General features: G+C 28.7%; 1 protein-coding gene across 3 annotated transcripts; it reads left to right on the forward strand.

Annotated features, from left to right (window-relative positions):
* Window positions 1–3940: 3940 nt before the first annotated feature.
* LOC105259235 lies at window positions 3941–17199 on the forward strand. 3 transcript variants are annotated; one of them, XM_025414822.1, is made up of 4 exons: window positions 3941–4554; window positions 10997–11283; window positions 16126–16386; window positions 16768–17194. In XM_025414822.1, exons 2-4 carry the CDS (start codon window positions 11160–11162, stop codon window positions 16827–16829), a joined length of 447 nt encoding a protein of 148 aa, XP_025270607.1. In that variant the 5' UTR covers window positions 3941–4554; window positions 10997–11159; the 3' UTR covers window positions 16830–17194. The 3 variants fall into 3 exon arrangements, with proteins under 3 accessions (XP_025270607.1, XP_025270609.1, XP_025270608.1); XM_025414824.1 differs by having other exon boundaries at window positions 4379–4554; window positions 11142–11283; window positions 16768–17199; XM_025414823.1 differs by lacking the exons at window positions 3941–4554; window positions 10997–11283 and adding an exon at window positions 12858–13121 and having other exon boundaries at window positions 16768–17195.
* The last annotated feature ends 2403 nt before the right edge of the window (window positions 17200–19602 follow it).

Raw genomic sequence — 19602 nt, forward strand, 5'->3', positions numbered from 1 at the left:
GAAATAACACAAAATCAAATGAAGATTAATGTATATCTGTTAGTATGTATGCTTTAATCATATGTAAACTCCTTCTTACTTTATGTTAAAATTAACACTTTCGAAGGTTAAAATATTTGGAAAAAAAAGAATTATATAAAATAGTTCATTCTTTTTTAAAAAACAAATTTCTTAAAATGAAATTAGAGAATCAGATAATAAATCATGATTTGTTATTAAATAATATTATTCAAATGTATTTGTTGTTTACGATCGATTATGTTATAATCAGATGTCAAGAAAATTCTATTGCATAAATACGAGAATAACTGAACAAATAGTAAACTCCCGAGGCATTATATACAATCTCTGTTTGATTTTTTCGATTTTTTATTTCTTATACAAAGTACATGGATTAATTCGAGATAAACATATGCAATTAAGATTTTGTCGATACATGTGCAATTGAAATCAATTATTATCATTTTCAAACGATTATATCGCAATATATCATGATTATATATATTATTAAGATATTAAAGTGTTACATGCGCTCATTTTTGCAAGATATGTAGGTAGGAATATTGGAAAGTATTACAGGCAAATTTTTATTTAGTAGGTCAATAGTAATAATATAACATCGTATGCAAGATATTGTACATGTGAACACATATATACTAGAGGAGCTAAATTAAAAAAATTATATCTCGAGGCAATCGACTATGTAGCCTTGGTCTTTTAGGTGTTTGACCTATTCGATCAGTTCGGCTCTTAATCACCTTTAAGAATATCTCGGCGGATCTTTTCTATCTATCTCTATCTGAAAATCTGAGATTAATCATGTTACTTCAACATTCGGCTTTTTAAATCCGAATCCGAATCCGATTACGAATACCGACATAAATACATCACATAGTGCAAAGGTTTCTCATAAAACTCATATATAATATTTTTCGTTGGCAATAATCAAATCTCTTACATGTTAATTATCTTGCATAATCATGCACACACGTATATGTTACTTCATCTTCTTTTGTATACATAGGCCTTGGTAGTTTGAATTATTTCATGACATGCCGTCTCATTGCACTATGCATTTATTGCATAAACATCCTCTAATCGAATGCTAATCCATTTCAATTTGTAAAAACTTGGTCATCAATTGCAAAATCATGATTATATTGTATTAATTATATTATACAAAATGTTATACTTTAGATTTATTTTTAGATTCATATTTAAATCATATTTAAATCATAAACAATGATTTTAAAGAACAGAATCCTAGATTTCATGTAACGTCTTTGCAGAGAGGATTATATATATATATATATATATATATATATATATATATATATTCTGTTGATTTAAAAATTAAAAAAATTTTATTTATTATCATAATTATTTAATACGTTTAATAATAAAATTAAATTATATTGTGTTATTATAATTTAATATATTATTAAATATATTATTTAATATATTATTAAAAAATTATAAAAAAATTTCCATTATAATATAAATATTTTGTAATATTTTTTAGACATATACATATTAATATAAGCGTGCACTTTACAGGTTAAATTTTTTTCAAAAGAACAAATTCATTTATCTACATTAAGTTGACAGAATATTAACTTGCTAAAACTTCTTTAAAAAAGTTTATCTGCTCGATTCAAGGCTAGTGAATTGCATGAATCTCTCGATGCAGTTTGCTTGTACAAAACACTATTAAAAAAATAGAAAATATTAATGCAGTCTGAATTATAGTTCAAGAACTCTCTTAGACAAACGGGCGAATCGTAATCGTGATACTGGGTCGGGGACTTCCGCAAGTTGCATTCTTTGCAACGAATAAAAGAATGCAACTTGCAAAAGTCTCCGACCCAGTCACGACATACGTACACACACACACACGCACACTTATTTCAGATATTTAAAAAAAAATATTTATTAGCAAATTATTAGCAAACTAGTCTTTCTTTATTTGAGGTATTATTGAGGAGGTTTTTCGATAATAAGATTAACAAGTTTATTTGAATGATTGTGGAGTTTTGCACTTTCAATATCTTTTGTGATAAAAGACTAATTTGCTAATAATATTTGATAAATATTTTTTTAATATTTGAAGTAGATATACAGTTATATAGTATATATATTTTCCAAACATCCTGCATAAATAGTAATAATTTATAATCTATAATTATTTTAGATAGAATTTTATTTAAAATGAATCTTATAATTGAATTCTAGATTAAATTGTAAATTGTATTTTAAATGGCATTTATGAATGTACATATGTATATTCAGACTGGAATATACATTCATTCTTAGACTAGGCACTTCAATTTTATTCTATGAACGACAGAAATACATACGGATTAACATATATTAATTATAGCAAGCGCAAAAGTAAAAGTAATTAATTATTCGCATAGGCACATTAGGCGTTACAAAATGTGTTACAAAATCAATTTGAAGTTAATGTAGCTTACTTAATAAACAAACCGCATTCGTTAGATTGCATACTATTTTCCATCAGAGAAAATAGGTGCATTATAATCTTATCAAGAATCATACAATGAGCTTTATTATGGCAATGGATAATTCGCTTCTTCCACATCGGAATTCTGTTATAACATTATTATAACATATTATTTGTTCGAGGTATTAACTTGATTGTAATATCATGTCAATTATAGTATCAATTTAATTATACTATTAGAAAGAAATAGGGAGTTAAACAGCAAGAATTATCCCTTTATTTTAAATAAAGCTCGCATGCCAATTACGCTAACAATTATCGCCATAAAAATTAAATAAATTATAGATAATTTGATAGAAAATGATAAATATATATTTAATAAATATTAATGTTCATTCAATACGCATATGTACATATATGTATAATATACATATATAGATGTGTATACATCCATACGAATCGATCTTGCGATAAAAAAGTGAAAGTAATTAATCAAGGATTAATGTAACGTCTCGTAATTCGTGACACGCGTGATATGCTGCGTCGATTATTTAAATGAAACACGGTCTCTCTTTGTATCGCATGTAAACAGGTCGCGTGTGTTGTTGAACTTCTCGGCGACTCGTTTAATGCCCTGACCGATCCGTTTTTAGCGTCGCGTCGACAACGATAAAAAGAGTTAACAATGGTATACTGTAAGCAATCACGAGTACCGCAAATATGCACGCTGTGACTGATAGTTTATTGTCTATTACTTACGAGCTCTTTTACTCGAACTTTTCTTGACATTTCTAGGCGAGGCTCCAGATGTTTTCGAGCATTATTTTACGACAAATGGACTTTTTTGATATGTCAAGGTCGCGTAAACAAACGTCCCTGTTACGCATTGTATCTCGCGTTCTCCCTCGAAATCGATTCATTCGCGAATACATGTGTCAAAATATATATAAGTCATATATATAAGATTTATATATATTTTATTACATATATGTTATATAAATCTTGAAAGTTGCAAAGAAATTTTCCAAAATTTATATTCGAAGAGCGATACATGTTGTGTCACATTGTTATGTCAAGACTAACATATACGAAAGAGAGATACGTGTTTAAAAATTCTTATTTCTGACTTATAAAATCAGCTGAATATTTCAATAATGGTATTTTGAATGACAAAAATCATTTTACACATTCACAGTTTACTAACAAGGAGAAACAGCTTACATGGCAACATATTTACGTTTTTTATATTAAAAAATATCTACGTGTTGGTCGCTGCATCTCTCTCTCTCTGTCTCTCTCTCTCTCTCTCTCTCTCTCTCTCTCTCTCTCTCTCTCTCTCTCTCTCTCTCTCTCTCTCTCTCTCTCGGAACACGCCGGCCGGCGCTCGGCCATTTTCGGCGGCGCTCGACTATTTTCGACGGCGCTCAGTCGACAAGCGCGCGCCGCCGACGCCGACCGCCAACGCTGTGACCCGTCGGCAGCCGACCGGAGCGAATCAAAGTCAGATGTTTGACAATCGGGAAGCGATGTCGCCGTCTTTGTCGCGCGCCTCGTCGACCATTACCTCCTCCAGTCGCGAGCCCGCGGAAAGTGCGCGGGCCGTTAATTACGTTCGTCGTGCCTTGACGATGACAAGGACGACGCGCTCGTCGTCCTTGTAATTGCGAGGGAGACTTCCTAGTGTTGCTCCGATCGAGGGGACGGTATTTCCGACATTCATCCTTCGCACGTGCCCCGTCGTCGGCGTGACGCGAGGTACCCGCGAGGGTATCGATTCTTTGGAGCGCGAACGCGGGGAAAAGGATCGCGAGAGACAGAGACGTGCACTAGCGTCGCTCCGCGCGGCGCCGCGTCGTGTCGCGTCGCATCGCGTCGCGTCGCGTCGCACGACGCCTCGCCTCGTCAACGCGTAAACAACACACGTATTCCTCGCCGCCCGCCGGCGGCGTCGCACCGGCGAGCAGGCGACGGCGGCGGCCCGCTACTCGCGCCTACAGCTGAGCGTTGACGCGCGTCTGACAAAGGTGTGCGGTCGCGATAACGCACACGGAAGAGACGACACGCAGCAACGACAACGTCACATCTCGATGGTGAGTCTGTGAATCGGCGCCAACGTCACGCACGCGTCACGGCGAGTACGCGCGACTGACTCGTTCGCTCGCTCTCTCCCTCGCGTGGCTTCATTTATGGCCCAGCCTAGAGCGATGACGACTTTGCGTAATGTCACTTCTGGGAAAGAAGGAAGAAAGGAAGGTCGTGCCGCCCATTTTTTCCTCTCCGATTCGGAGCTTACAAGGTTTCGTCGTCTCTTAGTTTGTCGCGAGTTTCGTTTTTTTTCTTTTATTTATTTCTTTTTACTTTCACTGGCCATTTGAGGCGTCTCTCGAAAATGTGTTTCTCTTATTCCTTTTCCATTCATTATCGTGGGAGAGCGCGGGCGTGAGAGGGAAGACAACATCGTGACACAAATACAAAATGCGCAATACTAGGTACGGCTTCATCCTCCCATGAAATCTTCTCTAACGAGAAATAAATTCTCCGCAGTAGTCACGATTTATTGTTTTCCAATGAAGCGAAACTCGGATTTTCTTTGCGATGGGATTTTGTTGAAAGCAAAGTTAGAAATCCAAGTTTTCCGCTAATTTATCGATTTATGATTTATCACGGTATATCAATTTTGTTAAATTTTACATGGAACAATAAATATCCGCTGGAAGCTAAAATATGAAACGGATATTAAACTTAACGATGCATCTTGGTGATATTACATGATATGATATTATATTATGTGATAATATGATATGATATTACGTGATATTATATAATATTACGTGATATACTTGTGTAATTATTCTGTGTGATGCTATTATGATCATACATACACAGCGTGGATTAATTCAATATCTAATATATTCTTCTTTGGTGATATAGATATACGTTTTTTGAAGCACACGCAAATTATTATTTTATATTTTATATATATATATTGCATTTTTTTCTTATTTATCTAGTATGTTCTTTATTATATATTGCGTTAAAGATAAGTTTTTTAAATTTAATTATCGGGCCTTATATTTAAGCCGTTGAATTCATCTATTTTGTATCGATGTATCGATGTTAAATTTTAAAATTTATTGAAAATGGTATCATTTTGTCTTTCTTCTATCTCTAGACATCTGTGATTTCCAATTTTGCTCGAATTGGAGCAAAATAGTAATCGATTGAAATTCTTGCATCTTGTAATTTCTATACCCCGCCATTTTGCTTGCAATTCTATACCAGAGATTTATTGCGTCTTGCAATCTCTAAAGTAGTTCTTATAAGTGTTAAGAACACTTTCGTTTGAACGCGTTAGATTAATAAATAGATTAATAAATGAATTCCTATCTTCGCTTAATTCGAACTTAAAATTGCATGCATTTTTTAAGAAGTTACGTAAGTACACATGATAAATATACATAATATTATATTATAGAAGAATCACTGTAGCAGAGATTTTATTTAATATTATATAGAATGCCTAATAATAAGACAGCGAATTAATTTTTTATCTATGATTTTTTTTCTTAAGTCGAAAGACTCATCTTTATTGTAAATTAATTTTCTATTATACTAATATCTTCATCTTTACTAATCTCCAAAATTAAAAGTAAAGTTTATTTGAAATTAAATAAATTCTATTATTTATTTACATTTCTAAAGTTTAGTTTATATGAAAAGATCTTTATTTTAATTATTTATATTATGATTAAAAGATTTAATTTTTTTATTTCCTCTCTTGTTTCTTGAAAAGAATGGCTCAAAATTGGATTAAAAAATTTGGAAGAAAGATGATATGATAGAACTGCAGAAGGTATTTTATGACATTGATATTTTATGCTATATATAAAATATTAAAATATTTTGCTATGCTTCTTTCTCATTTATAATGAGGACATGTCGAAATGCAGGTATGATAATCATGATAATTGATGGAACATGTTAAAAGAGAAACGATATGCACGCGTGATTGAGAAATAAAAAAGGAAACCTTTCTCGATTCATTTTAAGATGTTAACAGATCTATTGCAAGCTTGATTGCTTGATTATTTTCCGGAGGCTAAATTACGTGAACGTTTATGTGTCGAGGTCAAAACTGGTCAAGGACACTAGATATATAAAATATTTTTGACTTTCGAAATTAAATTTCATCATGACTGAAATTTATATATGACCAAATGTTTTCTATTTTAATCAATTAGGTTGTAAAATAATTTAGAAATTAGGATTTTTTAATTTCGCGTTATATTTTGCATTTTTTTTCCACTTTACGATTTTACTTATGTATATTATTTAAATTATCATAAAAATCGCATGATATATGCAGAGCGTTATCATGTTTTCGTTCAATTTTATATGAGTCATATAATTAAAAGAGGCTTTTTATCTCAATTTGCTGAATTTTTAATAGTTTGATAAGAAAACGGAATACGTTAGCTAAAAAAATCTCGATTAAAATGCTAAAAAAGAGATTTATTCAAAAATACACGTGCACGACTGCCAATCGATATACTGTTCCTAAATACTCCATTTTTCTGAGATTAGATCTTATTATCTGAAGTAAGTTTTCTCATTTTATCTCTCGCTTTGTCAGAGTATCGATCGACAACTGGAAATACGAGTACATGTAACACGGATAATAATAAAAATTCCAAGAAGTCAAAGAGGAAGAAATTGATTATTCTGATGGCATAGATTGTAATTATCCTCTTGTTCGTTAATTGTTATCATTAGTAGTCGACATTGAGGCTCTTCTCTTCAATGTGTTTGATCTCTCATAGATAATGTAACCGTGAATAAGTAAAATCTACTTCGCAAAAAAAATATGATATTAAAGTTGATATTATTATAGCACAGAAATATGTTATTTGTCGTAAAATATTTTGAATTTTTCTATTTTATGCAAAATGGAGGGCAAACTGTGCTTTTCCGTGATAAATCGACGGATAATATTGATTCTATAAAACAACACTATTACTGTGTGTGTATTCGATCGAATTCCATGTATATTATTACATATATCTATTTATAGAACATTACTCCTGACTAGCGTTATGTTTAATTCGCAGAATATGTATCAGAATTAATTTAGAACATCGCGATTATAATCAAAAAGTCTCTTAATTAAAAAAAATAAATAATAAAATAAATATATAGTAAAGTGCAAAGTAAATAATAAAGTTTGTAACAAAATGTGCAAAAGTTGAGTCCCTACATTTATATTGTTAAATTACTATTGTAAATAACATTAACATTATAAATAAACAATTATGAATCTTATTAATATTTCAATTAGTCAAAGAGCTTTTTTCAGTTATATGACTTTACATATATGATTCGTAAATAAAGAGTCGATTCGCCATTACACAACAGCTCTCTTTCGAGTGGCGGTACTTTGTGCTTGCTCGTTGCTTTCTGTCGTGAAGGAAATACGTATATCACGCGAAGCACCTACCTGACCCGCTAAAAATAGCTGATATACTTTTTTCACATTTGTCCGAATGATAAATCTTTCGAAAATATAGATAAATGATTGGAAAAACGCGAACAAGGGAGTTTTTGTATTTGTGATCGATAGTAAGATATTAATTAAAATTAAATTGAAAAATAAACTTTTGCATTTTTTTATTATTGGTGAAACTCTGAATTATTAATTTGTTTTGGAAGTTGTGTTGAATTATGATATCAAAAGCGGAGAATCATGTATAATTTTTTTTATATTATACATTTAAATATAGATGAATCATTTTGATAAAAAAATTTATCAAAATTAAAAAATTGATAATTTGTTTTTAGCTCTTAAATAAAATGCTATATATGTAGAATTCAAATAAAGCTTGTTTTCTCTTATATATTAGAAGAATAAAATTAATGCTCAATAGTCACTTTTGACGTTATTTGACGATTTTACTGTGACTAAGTCTTAATGACTAAGTCTTAGTCATTAAGACTTTGCAAACATAATTTTTGCAAACATAATTTGCTTCATATCAGTAATTAAATTAGACATGTAATATCGATAACGTTGATACGTATAGTATGGTGTGCAGACTTTATTTTAGCAGATTTATTGATAAAGTTTCACTGTACGAATATATATATATATATATATATATATATATATATATATATTTTTTTTTTTTTTTTTTCAACATGGAGTTTTTCCAGAGGTGTCGTTAGAAATAACAAATTTATATGGAAACTAATGCAATTAAAATTTCAGATTTAATCTCCATAACAACACCGCAAAAAAATAATTTTAGAGATATTTACGAACTATTTCAAACAATATTTTATATAAAACAGAAAAGTACTTGTGGCTTTATTTTTCTATTTTACCAATAGTAATATAAAATCATATTTTTGTTATTATAAATATTTCATTACTGTTTACGCTACACACACACACACACACACACACACACACACACACACATATATATATATATATATATATATATATATATATAATATATTTTAAATATATTTATCTCTTTTCTCTATTTTACATATATTTGGACTATTATATTTTTAAATAATTTTTTGAGCAAAAAAATTTTATTTTCTTAAGATTTAAATTTCCGAATAATATAGATATTATTTATAAATAATAAAAATTCTGCGTATTGTATAAAATTGTATAAAATTTACTTTGTAAGATGTGAAAGTAAAATTTTTCATATAAATATCTTTAATATATTATTTCTTTCGTTGTCATTACGTTATAATAAGTTTAGATATTGGAAGGATATATATGTATACAATATACATCAGTATTTGCTTATGTAAGCAAACGCTTGCTATGAGTTGGAAGCGGAAGATTGATTTGCGTCAGCGGTTTTTCCTCGTGATGCATCATCTTTTTCTTGTTTTAGGACTATATTCTTTTTTAAATTAGATTTCCTTTTTAGGACATGGTGTATATTTAATTAGTTGAACATAGAATGAACAAACATTCGTACAAAACTTTATCATTATACAATATATATTATATAATAGTTTGAAATTGTGCATATTAATCCATAAATATTTGCTTTATAAGCATTGTATAAAATATTATTTTTTGTGCAATTTTTACTAAAAAATTATTATTTAATTGTATATGATTTCCTTTTCAATCTCTTAAAAATTTACACTCATAAATTAATTTATTTATTATATAAGTTATGTATAATATAATGTATATATGCATATATATTACATGAAACATTAATATTTCATTAGAATTTATTCTTTGATAAATATGAGAAAAAATTAGAAGAGAATTGATACTTAAAACTTAAAAATTGAAACTATCATTGCAAAAATTTTATCAAAGAAACATTGAGATGATAAATTTATAAAAAAATATTTTTCTAAGTATCAGAACTTTTCTAATTGAACACTTTGTATATTAAAGTTCTTGAAGTAATTATTTTTTTATATAACTATAGTTTTTTACTTCTTGTAAGAAGGTATTTTTATGATTACGGATATCTGGAAAAAATCTCTCTATCCTAGGTCCTTTCGGAAATTCTTTCTTTAAGGAAATTTACGTAAAATTATTATGAAAGCGTCAAACTTATCGTTCGTTGCCTTTTGTGATTGCGATCTTGATACAGATGACAATGTATTTAGCTCTTTCGTTTGTGTTGCTCAATTCTCTCTTCGTTCTTTTCTTCTTCTCTCTTATTGGTCCGCCGATGTCTGAGCTATGACAATGTAAACAGTTTTATCATGTATATTGAACGCTTCGTGTGGGTGCCATGAATCATGAATGAGTATAAAGCATCAATGCGATTGTCTATGTATTTCACTCGCATTTGCTCGACATGTGTGTATTGCTATGACTAGTATTATCTTTCAAGGTCGGATGTGCACGACAGTATGATGGTTTATGGAAATGTATGCCATATGAGTGCAAATTTATAATTTAAAAATTTAAATTTGTATTTTAAATTTAAAGATAAATCAAAAAACTAATTATTTTTCAAGACGCACGTGACTTACTTAGATAAAATATACAACGATATATTAAGTCTGTGGAAGTATCGTCGTTACATTATTATGTTGTTATATTAACTTAATTTGCCTTATCTCATATAAATATTTATATTAAGTGCAATTAATTATTCTGTAAGTCCATTGTTATTAAAAAGAACAAAAATTTGGAGAACATAATTAAATTACGCGAGAGAATAAATTGACTGAACATCTTTTATAATATCTTTCAAAAACATTTAGATTCTTTAAAATATTTTATTTTCTTTTTGAACTCATACGTTATATACGGCACTCTGTAAATATGTATTTATTTTAAAATATTTTTCATTTTAAACAAACAAGAAAAATTTTAAAAATAAAAAAATAATAAAAATCTTTTTTCTCAAAACAAAAAAATTCGCTATGTTATTTGTACTATTAATTCATATTGTATTATTAATAAATATTTAATCGGAAATAAGTTATTAGGATCCATTGTAGCTTCCGGAAAATGGTCTACTTTTTGTACAGAAAGGAACGAGAGTATTTTTCCTCAGACCCGATAAATCTTAGCGCGTGACCTCGGTTCGCGTTGGAACGTTAAATCGTCCAGATTTAATTCATCTCCGATGATGGATAGGAATAGTCTGTAACACGATAAAAAACGTCCGATTAGGTGAAGCTGCGCAAAGTGATGCCTGATGATGGCGGCGGTTCCTCGCGGCGACGATTCTTCACTGCAGCCGGAGATTGCCTTGTCATTTCCGGCTATACGTCGCCCAAAGGATATCAGAGAAAACATCTTACACGTGCACAAGGTATCGTTTGTTCATATCGTGCTGTTATTATAATTAATTTAACTAAACTCTCGACGTCTTACATGCACTAACATTTCGACTAATTTTTCATCCTGACAACTTTTGTGAATCATTTTGCGATGAAATCCTCTGTGGGAACTCTGGAAATAATTCCGTGGCAGAATCGATAATACATCTTGCAAGTTAGATTAAATTAAATTAAATTAAATTAAATTAATAGTGTGCATTTAAAAAAGTGATGTATAAAAATATACGTGATGTAATAAATACGTCGTTAATAAATCATTAATTTTAATAAATAGTTTAATTATTAATAAAATAGTGGTTTGTAAATAAAATTAATATCGTGTACAATATATGATATATTGCAGTATTTTTTGTGCTGTAATTATGTAATTGTGTTACGTAATATATTTAATGTTTTCGCAATGTAATCTTTAAATAGGTAAAATGAGATAAAACAAGAATTTACAATGTTGATCTATTGACTTTCATATGACCACTATCTGTATTAACTTCATCTGTATTAAATTCCTGTATATTTTCAAGCTGAATGTATATGTATCGTTTAAATTGTAGCAACTATATATCTATTTGAGCTATAGCGTATTTTTCCGAGCAATTAGATTAAATAACCTGAGTATGAGTAAATTATATATCTCTTTACGAAATAATTTACTTGTCACCGCTATTGCGATATAAACTCTTTATATTTATAGTTTTGATATTAACTTCATATGAAGATAAAAACAAGTACGGTTCGAAAAAGTGACTAACAGTGCGTTAACATAACATTTTTTATTAATTTTTTATAAAATTTATCATGTTTTTTAAACGTGGTATATGTAACTAAGTTAATTTTTCTTTTAAAATTTATGATTCTTAACGTAGAAAATTTTCACGCTTGCACAAAAATTAAATATTAATTTTTTTATTTTTTTGCTTGTCTTTTAACATTTTTTTAAATCCACGACATATTTTATCGATATTTTCTGTTTTAATTGTAATTACTTGTATATTATACTTGCGTAACGCAAAATATTTCTGTACTAATGACATAAAAATCATGCACTTCAGATGTAAATTGCATACATTGCAATAAAATAATAGGAAAACAAGTATGATTTTGATAATTTTTTGTACGCGATATCATCTTATCGATGTTTATTTCAACAAGAAATATAGAGATAAATGCACCACACATGTACATTTTTATACACATATATCTTACAATTAGAATTATTGTACTGTTTCTTTAATTTGAAAATTTTCGACGAATTTTACAAGATAATCTTTCAACGTAGTAATAATTTTAATCATGATAAAAAAGTAAATTTTAGTTATGAAATAAAAAACTAGAAGTTAAAAATTAGAAATTATCAAACCGTTAATAAATAATGTTATTTTTTCTTTCAGTTTGTAAATAAAGGCTTCAGTGAAAATTCTTTATAGTTTAATTATCAAATTTAATATTAAAGAAATGGAAAAATTATGTAAAATGATTTTTTATCAATCAAGTTTTCATTAAATTAACCAATGTCTGCAGATATAAAATAATTCCGACAATAGTTTTAATACACTCTATGTATATCCACATCGTCAGCTGTATATGTGCTGACGTCACTACATGTGATTGACTCAACATTTCGGACTTTTCTTGCGTCGATCTTTCCGAAGTAGTAGTCTTGCACAGTAGACCTTGCGATCATCATCGTCATACACAATCGTCTTATCGAGTCACACGCTCAAGAATCTCATAGATATGGGTTACGTTCCGATAGCTTGTGAGGAGGCTGATAAAATTCTCGATGATGGATATCTGCCATTTCACGAAGAAGGTAATGTTTTAGATTAGTTGTTCGCCATCCTGTATACATTCAAACTCGTGTTGATTTTTGGTGAAACTTTTCAATTAACGAAAAATTTAGATACGGGTAAGTGCTCGTGGAGAATTAATTCACAATCCTAAATAGATACGCACTCATGCGATTGATTAAAATATTTTTAAATAACGATAAAGTTTTTCAACATAAAGATTAAGATATTTAATATTTAATTTTTCTTTATATATATATATATATATATAAGAAGAAAGTGTGTGTGTTTGATACAAAAATAATTTATAAAAATTGAGAATCCTTTTTCGAAACATGAGAAAATATAAATTAATAATTTTTATACCACAATTTTCAATAGTTTTAGTATTTAATACTGAAATTTATTCAAGTTTTAATATTGAATATTTAAATGTAATTATTAAATTAAACATTGTAAAGATACTAAAATGTTTTTCCTGGTAAAATCGCAAATCATTATTCAATGTACAATAGTTATAACATAAAGATATTGAGGATTCTATTATCTAATCGCGTAATGCTATGTTTTCTCATACTCGATCTCGCGTGTACTTGTGCCGTTAAGCGTGAAATGTAATTAAAATACTTCGATGTAATTAGGAATGTAAACTACCATGTTATAATGTAGGAGAGAAATGCAAAAACTTGGAAATGATAAATTAATTGTAATACTTTTTACATACAATAAGTATGTGTGTTCATCATAAGACTAATCTGTCTTTTTTTCGAAATTATAATTTACATAACAATAAATTAAAAATAAATGAATGTGTATAAAGAATTGTGTATAAAAAAATCTTTATATATTACATAATTACTATATATATAATTTATTTAATGCGATGATTTGTAAGAAGAGACAGTTAAGCTTTAGAAATATAATTATTAAAGGATTTTAATTAGTTGCATATATATATATATATATATATATATATATATGTGTATGTATGTATGTATGTATACATATATATATATTGTGTATATGTATGTATGTATGGATGTGTATGTATGTATGTATGTATGTATGTGTATACATGTGATATATACACATATTGAATTTATTAACATTTTCTATGTCTAACTAGTCATACAACTAATGCTACAAACCTCAATTAATACTATTACATCATATCTCAAGCCTATCAATGTTGACTGGATTAGAAATTGCTATATTTTGTGAAACTTAATTAACATCTGATTTTAGGTTACTCTATTCTATGAAACTTAATTAATGTAGATTGCTATATTTTGTGAAACTTAATTAACATTATCGAGTTATATCTAAAAGAAATCTAATTAACAACATCATTAATCTTTAATCTATAAGACTGCTCTCAACTATCTTCTTTCTATTCCTTCATTTTTATTTTGTTGTTTATGATTATTTATTTCAAAGGGATCGAAGAAATATAATCGACCAAACTAGCCAGAAATTAATTTATTAGTACGACGTTTCGACCATATGGTTGTGGTCCTTATCAAGTATATACTGGAAAGATTATAAATGATTACTGAATTAGTTAACGGTTTGAATATATAGCAACGAATTAAATATAACAATTTTAGTATACCGATGTAATAAAAATCAGGAGACCGGCATGGATGATAATCTTGTAAATTGCACAAGTCACATTAAATAAAAACGTTGTTTTAACTAAATTTGAATTCGAGAGAAATTAATGCGTCTGTGAGAGACTTCGTCAAGAGACTAAACAATAACGATCTGAAAACTGAACTACGTGACCTTTATTACTTTGTACGTAAATGTCTTTTTGTTTGCCCGATGTATGATAAATTGCAATCTTTGCAGTTTAATTTGTATACTACACTTGTCTTATCATTGTTATGTAAGGAATCTTTACCGCGTCTAATTAAATTATTTAGTTTTAAAGACATAATATAAAGTAATATAATATAAAGTTTTAAAAGACATTTACGTACGCGAGGGAAAGAACATTGTAATAATATAAAGCTACACGAATCTAATCACTCGGTCATTAGCAAGCATAGATTGGAATCCAGACACGATTTCGACTGGTTGAAACCCGATATCTTGCATAATGAAAAATATGTACGAAAGAGAGAAATTGCTGAGATGTTTTTCATCAAGAAATTTAATAATTTAATCAATCTACAGAAAGACACGGATAGTTTAAACAATATTTACGACAAAGTAATAAAGGTCACGTAGTTCAGTTTTCAGATCGTTATTGTTTAGTCTCTTGACGAAGTCTCTCACAGACGCATTAATTTCTGTCGAATTCAAATTTAGTTAAAACAACGTTTTTGTTTAATGTGACTTGCAATTTACAAGATTATCATCCATGCCGGTCTCCTGATTTTTATTACATCGGTATACTAAAATTGTTATATTTAATTCGTTGCTATATATTCAAACTAATTCAGTTAACTAATTCAGTAATCATTTATAATCTTTCCAGTATATACTTGATAAGGACCACAACCATATGGTCGAAACGTCGTACTAATAAATTAATTTCTGGCTAGTTTGGTCGATTATATTTCTTTGATCCCTTTATTTGACTAGCGACTTCAAGATATTCATAACATTATTATTTATTTCATTGCATAAATGCTTTCATGCATAATATTCTGACTATTTTAATATTTTTTACGAAAAATATACAGAAATAACGATGAAAGGGTTAATATATTTACTATATGAGATAATTTTACATGGAATGAATACGTAAAAATAATATTTTTAATTCTTTATATATATGTATGTTCGTGTGTGTATCTCTAAAATATTAAATCACACAAAATATTAAACATTTATAAAAAAGAACTGTTATAGGAATTGTTATATAAACTGTTATAGAAAAATTTAATAAAGATCAGACAATGTTTTATTGAAAATTTTGTATAATAGTAGAATGTCATATACGCTGAAGGATCATCATTTGAATGAGCTTGCGAAACAACACTTATAGATTACGAAAAAAAGATTGCCGTTTATTTCCAGTGTTGAGGATGCTGACACCGAGACGAGCGGGGCCAGTCGGCCCCGAGGAAATTGGGAACGGGCCCGATGACAAGAGTGCGAGCAATGCGAGCGGCTCGATCACTCCAGGCGGGTCTTATGAGAATGGCGACAATTCTAAAGAGTTTCAGTCGACCGGAAGGACCGGCAGGAGAAACGCGTTACCAGATATCCTCGGCCGACATGCCGAGACCGGCCTTTCTGATCTATCAGATCGGTTTGAGGAGCTGTCTACAGACACAGGTGTCAATTCACGCTCCTTAATCATTCATGATCTCTGCAAAATAGTTGTAAATAATAAATAATAATTAATTAAGAAAATTATAAAATATTTGACTCTCCTTCTTTTGAATCATTTGATCCTGTGCTATATATCATGCCTTAATGATTTACAAAAATATAATATACTTTATTTGATGCAGTTTTATGTTTTTTAATAATTTACCAAAATGTTATGACATTTCGTTGAACACAATTTTTTGTTACATAATAATATTATCGCAAAACAATGTTGTATTTTTTTAGATTTTTCGATGCTTATTTTTTAGGCTGCTTATATTTTAGCCATCTGTATTATCCGAAACATGTGTTGCAAAAAAACTTGAATCTCCCTCTATGTTACAGATCATTCTAATAACAGTGGACAAGACCCGAACATACCGGGTACATCGAAACAGCATGGCTGACGTGCCTATAAGGACTTCATAGCGAATTTCGCTGTGAACATTGACAACATTGTGACAACATTGAGCCTTTTCGAGCATCATTAATGATGACAACGAGAACACGATGAAAACGCATACCATTTTTGTAAATGAAGTTTTCATCTATGCTTCTTGACTCAAGTTAGCGATAAAATGTTGACTATAGCGATAAAATGTTGACTGACACATGTAAATGACAAACTGTATATGACGCATTTTGTTGTCTCTGCAAAAACACTTAAGAAAAATAGAATTTGGACTCAAAAGAAATAAATAAAAGATTAAAGTTGAAAGATTTAATGCAAGAATGTAAAATTCTAAATTTTAATTATAACGTTTATTTTTTAACTGCAAAAGATCGTAAAATCTATTTAAAATTTGTCTTAAATACAATTTTTATTACTTTGTTATGTCAACTGTTACTCCTTATAAGTTTATATCACAAACTATTTATTTTACTCTTGCAATGACTTTTTTTAAGTTCAATTTTTCTCTGGAAGGAAATCAAAAATTTTTGCTATTAAGGTAAAAATTGACTTACAATTTTTTCGAATAAAGAAGCGTGGGTAAAATTAGTTTTGGATAGAAAAAATCCTAATAGCTTGTGTGAAATATTAGAATTATTGATTTCAAATTATAAAAATGAAAAATATAATACGATTCTGTAAATGATACGAAAAATTTAATTTTTTTATTTTTCTCTCTTTCCGAAAGATAAAAATTACTAAACTAAGTTTGAACAGTATATTTCAAATATTGAGCATTTTATCTGTTAAGTAATTGAAATTTTTATTATGTATTTCTACGTGATTCTCGATTTAATAAATGATACAAAAGATTTAATTTTTTTCTTTTCTCTCTTTTTGAAATATAAAAATTATTAAACTAGATTTAAACACTATATTTTAAACATTGAGCATTCTTTTTGTTAAGTAATTGAAAATTTTTATTATATTTCTATTTGGGGAATTATATTAAAATCGACGAAACAAAATATTGAAGCAGTTAAATTCACTAAATGCGTAGCGCTTGAATCGACTTTGGCTTTATTAATAATGATATCGTTTAAAAAAATATAAGTAATATTGTAATATATGTATGCTATATATATACAGCATAATTTTAACAAAGTTTTTACTTTTTATTTTATATGCGATTATCGATTAATCGGATATTGCGAGAAAAGCCAATGAAAAACATGTGCCATCAAAAAGGACTCATTGAACTAGTTTAAATTTTGCGCTGTTATTAAATTTTACAAATTCCGCCCTGTATAATGTAGCGAGAGAACTACATTTTGAATAATTGAGAACTGCATCGATATTGGTATTATTAATATAATATCCATAATGTGAATATTAATTATAAATCAAGACGAAATATGTCATAGGAATCGCTGAACTTATGTATGACATTACAATATATATTGTATCACATTCAAATTTTAAGATTTATTGATTAATTTAATTGAAGATTTAAATTTAATAAACAAAAAATGGCGTATGATTTTCTATCAATAAAACATCAAAGAGATTTTTAAGTTTTATCCGCAATCGAAATTTTTATATATGTTTTCGAGATCAAATGTTCATCTCTCTTTTAGCAAAAATATTCAAGGTTCGATAAGTGATTGTTTGACACAGTTTCAATAAATATAGAATGATATTTTTTTTGCGCGCAATATTTCGAGTAAAATGAATTCCAAGAAGAATTACATTACAATATATTATAGTCGTAACTTTTTTTTACATATTTATTGCGAAAATTGTTACAAAAGAGCTTGTAACATTTAATTATGATATACAATATCGTCGCGTAATTTCATTAACGTTTAACTTCAGTACTCATTACCTAACGAGTATTCCTTTTTATTAATGTTATATAACTGTAGAAGCGTCATACGAACTTTGAGATATTTCTAACGATTGAAACACATGATTAGATATTTGTACATATGGAATTAAGCAATTAATAGCGTATAATTGCGCATAGTGAACATGTATATAGATATTTGAAGATGATAATTTCACTCTCAGAGTTTAGTCGATATCGTTTCGGCGTTGTCCTGGATTTTTACGAACATGAACATCTAGTTAATTAAGTCAATGAATAAGATGTTTTTAGCTTCTGTACATAGGCACGTAATCGTTTTAATCATATAAGCATTGTAATCGTATTAATTAGTTCGTGTTCTTAAAATACATTTTACACTAAATAATGATCGTTTGTTTCTCATCTCGTATTTGTTTGCGCTTCGAACATACCTTTTATGTGAAAAAATTAAAATTTAGGATAAAATTTCATTTTAGCAAACAGCTAAAAATTTTACATAAAGCATACGCGATGAGAATACGGTCTTTTTAAGTGAAATAAAATGGTTTTAGATTTATATGTAATAATCTTTTAAAAAAGTGGAAGTATTCATTTTGACGAATTTATTGAAAGAAACAATCGAAAAAATAATTGTATAACTTAAAATTTATTGCGACGCTTTTTTGAAAAAAACTGTTGATACATTTAAATAATTGACATTTACCTGTGATTTTTTTTCTCGATAACGTCAATTCGGAAGCATGGCGCAGTTTTACCATTTTTTTTTGTATTTTGATCATATTATCGATAAAACTCCCGATAAGTGTAGTAGAGACACGTGTGATAAGCAACGATATTGATTTCTCTAATGAAAGAAATTCGTGTCGCGTTATTTAATTGTACGGTTTAGTTTAAGTGTCAACTCGCATTATTTCTCTCCATG

This window comes from Camponotus floridanus, unplaced genomic scaffold (assembly GCF_003227725.1).
Source record: "Camponotus floridanus strain SB8 unplaced genomic scaffold, Cflo_v7.5 scaffold9, whole genome shotgun sequence".
In the NCBI taxonomy this organism is placed as follows: Eukaryota; Metazoa; Arthropoda; class Insecta; order Hymenoptera; family Formicidae; genus Camponotus; species Camponotus floridanus.

What these genes read in the sequence shown, in the direction of transcription:
- LOC105259235 (XM_025414824.1), top strand. An exon ending in ACATCTTACACGTGCACAAG is followed by an intron (nt 11,284 to 16,125) that starts GTATCGTTTGTT and finishes GTTTATTTCCAG; the next exon opens with TGTTGAGGATGCTGACACCG. An exon ending in GGAGCTGTCTACAGACACAG is followed by an intron (nt 16,387 to 16,767) that starts GTGTCAATTCAC and finishes TCTATGTTACAG; the next exon opens with ATCATTCTAATAACAGTGGA.